General features: G+C 40.3%; 1 protein-coding gene across 5 annotated transcripts in view; it reads left to right on the top strand.

Annotated features, from left to right (window-relative positions):
* The window catches only part of Cnot2 (CCR4-NOT transcription complex subunit 2), a 94,078-nt gene extending 92,762 nt beyond the window's left edge, over positions 1-1,316 (top strand). For all 5 annotated transcript variants that reach the window (XM_028759062.1, XM_028759059.1, XM_028759063.1 and 2 more), the window contains one exon: positions 190-1,316. In XM_028759062.1, the coding sequence (XP_028614895.1) occupies positions 190-276 (87 nt within the window). In that variant the 3' untranslated portion in view covers positions 277-1,316. The remainder of the gene's footprint in view (positions 1-189) is intronic.
* The last annotated feature ends 10,384 nt before the right edge of the window (positions 1,317-11,700 follow it).

Here is an 11,700-nt window from a genome sequence, read left to right as displayed (position 1 = left end):
TCTGTCTGTCTGTCTGTCTGTCTGTCTGTCTGTCTGTCTGTCTGTCTCTGACCTCCCCCCTGCACCCCCCCCCCCGTGTGTCTGTCTGTCTGTCTGTCTGTCTGTCTGCACATATACACTCACAGCAAATGTTTTTAAAAAGAGCACTATGGAGTAATTTGAATTGTGGATTTTGATGTTCTTTTGTAGGAGTTCCATCTGGAATATGACAAATTAGAAGAGCGGCCTCACCTGCCGTCCACCTTCAACTACAACCCTGCTCAGCAAGCCTTCTAAAAAGACTTCCCTCTTCTCGGGGTATGGCTGTCTCAGCACAACACTCGACATAACTGCAGAACTGATGTGGCTCAGGCACCCTGGTTTTAATTCCCTGAGGATCTGGCAATTGGCTTACATAAAGGGTCACCATTTGAGGTCCTGCCTTACCAATTATGTGCTGCCCAACAACTAAATTTGTAATTTGTTTTCTCTAGTTTGAGCAGGGTCTGAATTTTTTCATTTATTTTCTTTTTGCCAGCAGACAGACTTGGGTCTATAAAGACAAGCAAGTACACTGACAGAAGTTACCATTTAGTTTCTTAAATGTAAAAAAAGAAAACCCACAAAAGACTCAACAAAATTAGACCACAAAATTTGCATTGTTCATTGTAGCACTATTGGTAATAAAAGAACAGATGTTTGTGCATTTTTATGTGAAGATCCTTCTCGTATTTCATTTGGAAAGATGAGCAAGGTCTGCTTCTTTCATTTTACTTCCCCTTCTGTTTCTGAAAGGCAGTTTCGCCAGGCTCACTGCAAGACTATGACTGTAGAGAGGTGGCCACAGTCTCTGGCGGCTCCAGGCTGTGCTCTTACTGAGCTTCATCTTTCCAGAATGAGCAAAACACTGTCCAGTCTTTGTTACGATTTTGTAATAAATGTGTACATTTTTTTTAAATTTTGGACATCACATGAATAAAGGTATGTATGTACGAATGTGTATATATTATATATATGACATCTATTTTGGAAAATGTTTGCCCTGCTGTACCTCATTTTTAGGAGGTGTGCATGGATGCAATATATGAAAATGGGACATTCTGGAACTGCTGGTCAGGGGACTTTGTCGCCCTGTGCACTAAAGGGCCAGATTTTCAGCAGCCAAGGACATCCATACCCAAGTGAATGTGATGGGGCTCCAAGACGTGAACTGAGACAATTCACTCTGGCTGTTTGAACAGCAGCGTTTCATAGGAAGAGAAAAAAGATCAATCTTGTATTTTCTGACCACATAAAGGCTTCTTCTCTTTGTAATAAAGTAGAAAAGCTCTCCTCACTGCAGTGTTGACTTTGATTTGAAATTGTGATATTTCTTCTTCAACATGAAAAACACAGAAAAAAACCCCTCAGGTTTTACAAATACACTGAATGGTGCGACTCAATCCCAATCCCAGTCCTCTTTTCAGCTGTCAGCAAGTCTGTCAGTGGGACAGCACTGGGCCCTTTACTAAGGATGGCGTCCTCAGCATAACCTAGGGGAACATTGGGTAGGTTGTAGCTACATTGCAAGTTAGCTCTCACCCGCCCAAGGTGGGACCCAACCAGAGAATTTGTTCTGTGAGAAATTGGTGAGGAATTTTGTGATAGAACTTTGAGATTTATTTAGTCTTTATGAAATTTACCTTCAGCTTGCTGACCTGGATGGTTCCTATTTGCAGGTGACTGAATTCTTAAACTGTCTAGAGGCTAAAGCCGCCAGGGGGACTCGAGATAGGGATATCAATTTTCAGTTTTTATTTTTAACCTGTTTTCCTAGTTGAGTGGGCGCTTACTGACATTGCCTAAGCAATGTTTGGAAAGTAACGTTTATGAGGTGTTGTGTTTGTGTACCAAGAACGTACAGGAACTTAAAAGTTCCTCTCTAAATATTAGACATAGCCAAAACCAATTTTTAAAAAAATACCATGGTTGTTAAAAACATTGCAGAATTTAGACTACCACCTCAGTCGTGAAGATGCCACTTCAGTAATTATAGTTTTAACTATTGTGACAAAAAACACAACAGACACTGTACTACTTAAGATCTGTTTCATCCAAACCGTTGATACCAGCTTCCTTCAAATAATGGTGAGGTGTATCTTAAATAGTTTGCTGTCTGTTGTGGTTTTTGACACTTACTGTGAACCTACTTTATAAAATAAGACTTTCCCTATGTAACCACTGGCAATTGGTGGGCAAGAGAAGACCGTGGAAGGGGAGCTCCAGTGACCGATGCAGCAGGTAAAGCACGAGATAACTCGGATCGTGTTTGTTACGCTGGGTATAATTCCGGACACTTCAGGTTTTCCAAGTTCTTTTTATTTCAGAGTCAAGACTCATCAAAATTAAGGAAAGTTGCTTGTTAAACGGGTTTTGGTTTTTATAATATGGTGATGTCAGAGGTCAACTTGACTTGCAATTCCAATTTAAAAAGTACATTTGAAATTCCATCCTACATACAAAGAAATTAGCCAAAACTATATATACATTCCACATTTCCCCCTTAGATTTATTTCTATTTCGTGGCTGTGTAGTTGACTTCCCCTTGTGAGGCAAATGGGTGCTATCTGGCCACAACTGCCACTGGACTTGTAACTGGCTTTGTTGAACAGAAGCTAATACCCTGCAAAAAGCAATCCTTTGATTGCTACTTGACCTACTTGAATGCAAAGATCTGCACTTGAGGTACACTGTAACATATATGGTAAAACTGTTTTCTGAAGATTTTTTGCTGAAAATTTCCTTCAGGCTAACCTTCCTTAAGAGCTGAAAGTATCTTACACTATCTACAAAAACCAACTGCTTATCCACAGGTATTTTATTAATACTTGTTGATGATTGGTATTTTTTTTATCATTTCAGTTTGAAAATGTACAAATTAAGTCATTTAGGCATTGAAATAGTTCTTTGCTGTAAATTGATTTTCATGAAAATCTTGAACATTTTCACTTAGCTTTCAAAACTCAGCTTTTTCCTGTGAACCGTCAAGTTGATACCCTTGAGTCCTTTCACACCCAAACAGGTCTTCCGATGTCTTTTACGCCTTTCCCGTAAAACATGAGGCGGTTGAGCATGACCCTGCAGGACTCAGTTCATTTATATTTGCGTTCATAGCGTCATTTCTGCACAATTTCTACCCCCCCTCCACACACACACACACGGAAACAGGAATGTAAATATTCTCAACTATGGTTTGTCTATGAGGTTTATAAAGACCTAGAAATATCTACTAACTAGATAATCCTTAAGTTCTGGGGCTATATGACCCTGCCATCTGTGAGGCTCTAAGTTAAAATCCCTGATACTGCACACACACTAAAATTCGAAACTAAGAAAGTAAATCTATTAAGACAAGGCAGACATTGAGATACATTTACTTTGAAAAACTGAGATTCTAATGGCATGCCCCCATGCTCCCCTCGCCAGTGGCATTTCACGGTGACTTGGATCATACTGTGAACAGATCTGGGAGATGAAACATATAAAGCCATTGCAAGAAAGAAAAAAAAAAACAGTAGTTTTAAATATCAGATTGAATCCGTTGGTATACATTATCTCAAGATCCTTAGTTTTCAGCTTGGATGGTTAAGGAAAAAAAAAAAAAACATGGCTTAAGAGTGGTTTATATGTCGGTCAAAATGATTCTATTTCTGCTGCCAGAGTAAAAATTACGTTGTACTCAGGATACGGTAAGAATTGCTTCAGTTATACTTCGGAAATGTTCTTTCCAGTTTAAATACTCTTTTGGATACTTGCTGCGTGTCCCTTCCTGCCTTCTGGCTGCCAAGTGACATACTAATTTTACAGACATGATTGTTTTGTATTTAAAGAAGAGCACCATGAGGTGAGGTGGGGTTTAGTGTCTCACATTTTATAGACGTCTTCAGATGTCACTGGAGAGAAAAGACTTTGGGAACTATTTTCCTAAAAGTATCAAATTCCAAGGCTGTCTGTGTTCATGTGTGTGGCAAAAAAGAGCTAACAAGGACCAATGAAATAAAAGGTATCGGTGCGGTAGGAGCCACAGTAAATGCTTGTTTTCTGGTGTTTGGTCTTAAGCGCAGGGCCTCAATAAAGCCAGATAAGCCAGCACACTATACCTGGGAGCCATGTCCCCAGCCCAGTGATTCAGAGCCTCAGATTGCATGCTTTTTAAGGTATTGCGTTTGGCTTCGTGGAACACAGTGGAAAAGGGACTGGTTGGACAGTTATGTGTATGAGGTAAGGCACTGGACTGAGTGTTAATTTCCTGTGGCTAACTGAAAAAGTGTAACAAGGAGTTGGGATAGCTAGTGTATTTCTGCGCATCAGCCAAAAACAACTCAAGTCGCATCAGAAAATCTCAGATGAAGACGGCTCATTACAAAGTGCATTACTATACAATGGTATGAGAACAAGGGGAAATGTCACAGTTATCTAAAGATACAGGAACTTCAAAAGAGGGCTAAGTCCTCGAAGTGGAAGGTGACCGAGACAGGGTATCATCCTGTATCAATATACTGGCCCACAGTACTGGCTAGATGATGAAACTTTGCCTCGGTCGCAATGGTCAGGCAGAAATTGGATGATTACCAAAGTCACCATTGACAGGACTGATGCTTTTGTAGTAAAAGGATGGCGTTAGTACCTTCCAAGGCCTCATTTCAGCAATTTGAGATGTCAGGAAACTTGATCAAAAGTTGGGTACTGTAGTCAGATCTTAACTGAAAAAGTACATCCTTAAAGAACATGCTCTGAATGGTGACATTTTACTTGTGAGTAAGTCAGATTGCAAATTTAATTAAGTTTGTTATTTTCCTTTTCCTCCCTTTAGTTGAACAATATTAGTTGAACAATATTAGTTGGCAACAAATATTAAAAGTATTCATTAGGTTATATCTTTTTTTTAAGTGATGTATTTGAAGAAAGAGGAGCCAGTTTATGCTGTTTTGAAGTAAATACTTAGGCTGAAACTAGTAATATATGACATTCATGTTCAATCTCCCATTTTCCACAATAGATACCGCATTAATTCGGTTGAGCAATATTTCTATTATTTAAAAAGAAAATTGATCATTCAGTTTGATTTATAAACGTCTGACAATAGAGATTGCATTAATTAGGTTCAGCAATATTTCTATTATTTAAAAGGAAAATGGATCATTCAGTTTGATTTATAAATGTTTGTTTGAATTGAGATTACTATAGGGATTTACCATAAGCAATAGAATTCTGAAATGATACACCTGGGGGCCATATAAAGAACTATTGTCCATAGGAGAAGCAAGGAAGCCATTGCAGATCACATATGAAGTTACTGCCACTTGTCCACTCTATTCTTGATTTAATGTATAAATACTAACTAGACTAAGGTCCTGGTGAACTCTCACGAAGTTAGCATTAGAGTAAGGTTATATACCAGAGGCGTTCACTTATATTTCCTGTAACATCCAGTGTCCTCACTGAGAGACCAGGTCTTCACATCAGCGGGTCAGGAAAAAAGTGAACTGGTTTCCAAGCACAGAATGCAAAACGGTTACTTCTACTGTGTCTGCCTAATATTTTTGCCTGACTTACTTGTATGCATAAAAACTGCTAAAAGTTATTGCATACATTATCAATGTATTCATTAAGTGAAAGTTGAAAATCCAGTAATTTGGGTTTGGTATTTTCTTAATGCTGTAAGCTTGTAAGAATTCAGTATTCATGGACCACAAAATACTAATAACTTCTGTGTATAAATATCAAAGTTTTTTTGCCAGTCATTTAAATTGGAATTACAAAATTTAAATAACTTACTATGTTGCCAATCCAAGTTCCTGCATAAATAGTACACAAGCATTGGCTGACAGATCGATTTTGCATTCCTTTTTTTTTTTTCATTTTCAGAGCACTAGGCACCTGCCTTATTTTAAGCTATCTTCTGATATCTTTCTTGCTAGGTAAGAATCAGTGTTAACTCCTTTAAGCAGCATTTAAGGTACCAGCTGAGAAAAAGAGTTCTTAGGTTCTTAAGGCTTGTGTGTATGAGTGTTTTGTCTACATGTCTGTGTTTTGTCTACACGTACGTGTCTACATGTTCAGTGACCTAAGAGTCCAGAAGACTGTTGGATTATGGATGACTGTGAGCCACACCGCGTGTTGTGAACCAAGTCTAGGAACTCCCCAAATGCTCTTTACCACTGAGCCAACTCTCCACCCCTAGAACTTGACCTCTTAATTTGCATAAATGTTTCATAAAATGTTTTGGTAGTTTGCATTTATATTTGACCTAAGGGACATCTTGTCCACATAATTGTCTTGATTTATAATAAAGAACTTTTTTTCTAAGAAAAATTTGTTTCCATTGCTTACTGAAAATAATTTTGATAGTACTTGAGTTATTCAAATATTTTGGGAGAAATGCCTTTAATTCAGGGGTGATAGAATTTCCACAAGTGGCTGAGTTGGTTTAACGTTTTAAGTCTCTGGCCTCTAGATATGCATAAAAGAAAAACTTAGGTAAAACCTTCAAAATTACACACTTCAATAAGAAGACATATGAAGGCATGACATAAATAGTTTCATCTCCTTGTGTATAAAAATAAAGATTTGGGGCAGCCACAGTGTTTCAAAGCTACCTTTAAATCTGTTACATACTGAACATTTATTTTAAGATGTAGTTTTAATTACCATATGTAGTGATGCATTCATTTGGTCTGGTTTTGAGTTGTTAAATATTTCCTCCTCCTAAGAGAAACATCACGGGCATGCTTTAATATCTGAGCAATTAATATTCCTCATGTATCCTATTACATAAAACATACCTCTATTTAAATGCCGTTTATGTTACTGTGCTTAGGAAATACTTCTACGTCTACATTATCTGCAGCTTTGGGTTATTCTTGGTTCATTCTAAATGTAGATCTCAAATTTGAATATTAAATTAGTTGACTTGCAAAATACTATTCAGAATATGAATTGTCTACTGAAGATGAGCCAATCGTTGCCCTGGCTTTTCTATGTTTTCAGTGACATCCCTGAACAAGGTCCATTATCCCTGAAATGTTTGTAAATTACATGCTGTGGGAAAGGAAGGTGCAGACTCTTGTTTCATAGGGCATTAAAGTGAGGTTTCCTTTCCATGTTTGTATTATCCTTTTTCTTTGCTTTTAAGGTGAGGGTATACAACTTTAATGTCCTAAATCTCATCAAAAGAAACCAAAGTAGCTGGAAAATGCACCAGAAGAGAAGGCTTAGGGGGAAAAAATGGCTGCACATCTAAATAGGAAGCAATTGCTTCTAAGGCTTTATTCTGTCTTTACCCTAAATAAAACCAGATGATACAGCAAGGACCATAATATTACAGCAAGGCACAAATACTAAGTTGTGATAAAGTTCTACTTTTTTTTTTTTTTTTTTTGGTTTTTTTCGAGACAGGGTTTCTCTGTGTAGCCCAGGCTGTCCTGGAACTCAGAAATCCGCCTGCCTCTGCCTCCCAAGTGCTGGGATTAAAGGCGTGCGCCGCCACCGCCTGGCCTAAAGTTCTACTTCTTTAAGTGGTCCCAGACAGCAGAGGGTAGATGACAGGAGTCAATGTTTTCTATGGTTCGATGTGTCCAGACAAAGGCAAGGCAATCTTACTAGAAATATTCTTTCCCACAGAAATCGGGTAGGATTTCCTTCTACTCTAGAGTAATTTAGTGATTTTTGGTCAGCATCTGTTTATCCTTTGTGTGTGTTTGTGTGTGCGTGTGCTTACTTTGTAGCTTGAATCTAGACTAGATACTATCTCTGTCTCAAAACACTACTTGGATCTGGAACATGTCTCAACAGCCACATCGTGAAGCAGGGATATGATTGAAAATAAACCAGCGCTAGATTAAGCCAGGAGCCTCAACACTCCTCTACTGTTTGACCCTTCATAGGTTCCGTGGTGCAGATGCTGAACAACCCTGGGATATAATGGATTTGAAATTCATTTTTAATCTACCATCTTGGAAATGCTCATCTCTGAATTTGTCCCTCATGAGATTAATTTAGAACATTTGTGAGTAAACCTAGTTTGTAGAGTTATTCAGTAAATATATGCCCAGGCCTCCAAGGATCCTCCCACATTCCTGTTAGCCACTGTGGGGAGATGTTCTCTGTTATTTGAGAATTATTTTAGAATACCCTTGACTGGGTGTTTATTACATAGCAATACAAGTTTTGGAGTTTTTGTTGTTGTTGTTTTCTTTTTAATTTTGGAACTGCCAAGTTTACTTTTTAATCCTAGAATGTTAAAAAATAATTCTAGCCCAACCCTCTCATTTGACATATATATCAAATGAATTACTGCCAAAGCTGGGGCCAAAGCTAATACTCCTTTTTCTACATAAATATGTATCTCCTATAAAAAAATTCAGTGACTATGAAAGATGGTAAGAATTTAGGGACTCTAAAACTGGCAGTGTTTTTTTTTTTTAATTAAAGTGCTAATATCTAAGCAATAAAATGGGAGAGGCTTATGATGTCACACCCTAGCTGAAACTCGATTGCCAATTGATGGCTGTTGGATAAGGGAGATTGTCAGTTTGGTTCAGGGCTTCAGACTGAACCGTTGGCTGTTCACGCTCCAGCGGATGGCCTGTGTACACACAGCAACAGTAAGTGGACTCAGTGGGTTTAAAAAGAGTCCATGAGGTTGGGAAGGAAGGGAAGGCTGGGGGGCGGGGTATGGCAAGGTTGGAGGGAGGGGTGGGTTTGATCAAAACATATATGCATATATATATAAAATTCTCGATTTTTAATTTAAAAATTAATACAAGCCGATTACATTTTCTGTGCTTGGGAATTTGCTTCTCTGTGCTTTGCCTGTGTACAGACAAATTTCAAAACTTTTAAAAATACATCACGCTTAAAGCATTTGCTGTTTCAATGAAACGCAAGGTCTTAGGGGGCTTCTCGGTTAGTTTTGTACTAATAATTTCTAAGTATCTTGAAGTAGTAGTGTTCTCAGTAGTCGTATGCTCAGTGAACTAGGTAATATTCATGGCTGGAAATTTATTTCAAATGTAAAGCCTAAGGAGATAAACATTTAACAATGGGGCACAACAAACAAGTCAGCTTCTTGGTCATAGCAGGCGAAAAATCATTTAGTAAAACTGAAAACATCTTAAAAGTTAATCTTTGTTGTTTTAAGTGTATGGATGTTTTGCTTGCATGCACATATGTACATCAAAAGCATACAGTTCTTGCAGAGTCCAGAAGGGGGCGTTGGATCCCCTGGAGCTGGGGTTACAGACTGTTGTGAGTGGCCATGAGTGAGTGCTAAGCATCAAACTCTGGTCCTCTGGAAAAACAGACAGTGTGCTTAACCCCTGAAGCATCTCTCTGGTCCCCTGCAACCCTTATTTTAAAATTTTATTATTTTTAATACCATGTCTGTGTGGGTCTGTTTGTAAGTATGTGAGAGCTGGTGCCCATGGATGATAGAAGTATCCCTGGAGCTGTGGTTGCAGGTGATTGTGCACTGCCTACTTGGGTGCTGGGTATAGAACTCAAGTCCTTGCAAGAACAGTACCTGCCCTTAACTGCTGAGTCATCTCTTGTCTTAGTTAGGGTTTTACTGCTATGAACAGACACCATGACCAAGGCAACTCTTATAAGGACAACATTTAAGTGGGGCTGGCTTACAGGTTCAGAGGTTCAGTCCATTATCATCAAGGCAGGAGCATGGCAGCATCCAGGCAGGCATGGTACAGGAGGAGCTGAGAGTTCTACACCTTCATCTGAAGGCTGCTAGGAGAAGACTGGCTCCCATGAGGTTAGAAGTATATCCAGCCTTCAGTGGGAATGTTACAAGGCACCCCTACCAAAAGTAGAAAACTAACACGTATTTCTAGTGATTCCTTCAAAAATAAAAATAGCTGATTTAATCTGTGAAGCCTTCAGATAAGTTTCACCTAAGACAGAAGACAACCTAGATATGAAGAAAAATTACTTTATTTAGTCCCTCAGTCTTAGTGGTCCTGTTCCGTGTTCATTCACTCACCCCTTATCCCCATCTCCGATCCTAGAAGACGTTGCCTTTTTGAAATGAGGACTGGCATCTGGAATCTGTCAAAGAAAAACACTCAGCGAAGATCTTCGATTTCAGGTTAAGACGTTTCAACTATTGAGTTCACTTTTCTTTATAGTCAACGTGGCCCTGACAAATATCTTTACAACAACAGGGAAAAAAAATCTCAGGCAGAAATAAAAAAATAAAATAGTGTCTGCTCTAAAACATAGAAGACACTGAGACATAACATATTTGTGATTTTAAAGTTTTCCAAATCCCTTGCAGTCTTTTTATTCATTACGAAAAACAGACACTAAAGGTTTCCTTTCCCATTGCTTGCAAAATACATGTCAGCATAACCTGTCAGAACTCTCTCGAAATGTATTCAGTCAGTACCAGCTAAAGTGTTTGAAGTCTGGTAGAGTGGGCTTAACATTTCTATGATTTGGCAACTGTTATTCATCAGGAACCTGAGTTCATTCATCTAGGACTTGCAAGACAAGAAAAGGAAGGTTTTCTTTAAAAAAAAAAAAAACAACTTTATTCTTCCAAACGTAGCTCGAAACAGTTCTCAAGTTTGCTTTTTTTGTTTGTTTGTTTTTCGAGATAGGGTTTCTCTGTGTAGCCCTGGCTGTCCTGGAACTCACTCTGTAGACCAGGCTGGCCTCGAACTCAGAAATCCACCTGCCTCTGCTTCCCAAGGGCTGGGGATTAAAGGCGTGAGCCACCACTGCCCGGCCTCAAGTTTGATTTTATGATTTTTTTAAAAAAATGTAGATTAAAAAGAAGTTTAAAACTTACAAAAGTCAGGAGAATAGAAACTCAAGGTGTACACCGACAGGCTTGATATACAAAAGTAGCAAGGACGAAGTAGAAAGGCGAAGGACTAACAGCAGAACTCTAACTGCTAACTCTAACTCTAGAAACTGTACCAGTTCCAAAGTGACTGCAAGCCGCGGTCGCCTGGGCACAGCGCTCCAGAAAACGCTCACCTGCAAATCTCGGGGCGGGCTAAGGGTGGCAAGATTCCTAAAGAGGCCAACAGAGTACGCGCTCCACAGCCCGAAGCCAGGAAAGTGGCGTCACCTTTCAGGTTGCAAGCCTCTGCCACCTGTTTGGGTCCAACCCCTAGGGGTCTTTCCCGCTGCCTGGGACCTACTTTTCCAGAGAAGTCCACCGACGTTCAAGGCTCCGATCGTGTCAGCCTGTACCGGCTTTGGTGGTGTGGGATCCGAGGAGACCTCCCGCTCCCGGCCGCTCGCCTGTGGGCATCCCCCTGCGTCCGTGCCCGGGGTGCCTTCTGTCGCTCGCCGCCATCGGAGCTCGCTTTGCCGGTGCGCCTGCTGCCCCGCAGCTCCCGGGATCAGAGTTTTAAGATTCCCGCCTTGCACGCTCACACCACCCCCAACCCCACACTTTAAATAAAATATTTTTTTCCTCTTTTAACTTTCTCCCCAGCCACGCTCCCTCGGTGCTAAGCCTTCGCCGCGGCCGTCGTCTCCGCCATCTCTCCAGGTTGCATCTGGCGAGGATTCCGAGAGCAGCTCGCGGCGGCCCCGGGTGCTCGCCCACGGGAAGTGCGGGGCGCGGCGCGGGGCGGGGCGGGGCGGCGGCGCCCAGGGCGGGGAGGAGCAGCCTCCCTCCCGGCGGAGCCGGGGCTCAGCAGCCCAGCCGCTCCC

The sequence above is a fragment of the Grammomys surdaster genome, unplaced genomic scaffold (assembly GCF_004785775.1).
Source record: "Grammomys surdaster isolate TR1022 unplaced genomic scaffold, NIH_TR_1.0 126271, whole genome shotgun sequence".
Taxonomy (NCBI): Eukaryota; Metazoa; Chordata; class Mammalia; order Rodentia; family Muridae; genus Grammomys; species Grammomys surdaster.
The sequence above is the reverse complement of the archived record's forward strand: the minus strand, read 5'-3'. Positions and strand labels throughout refer to the sequence as shown.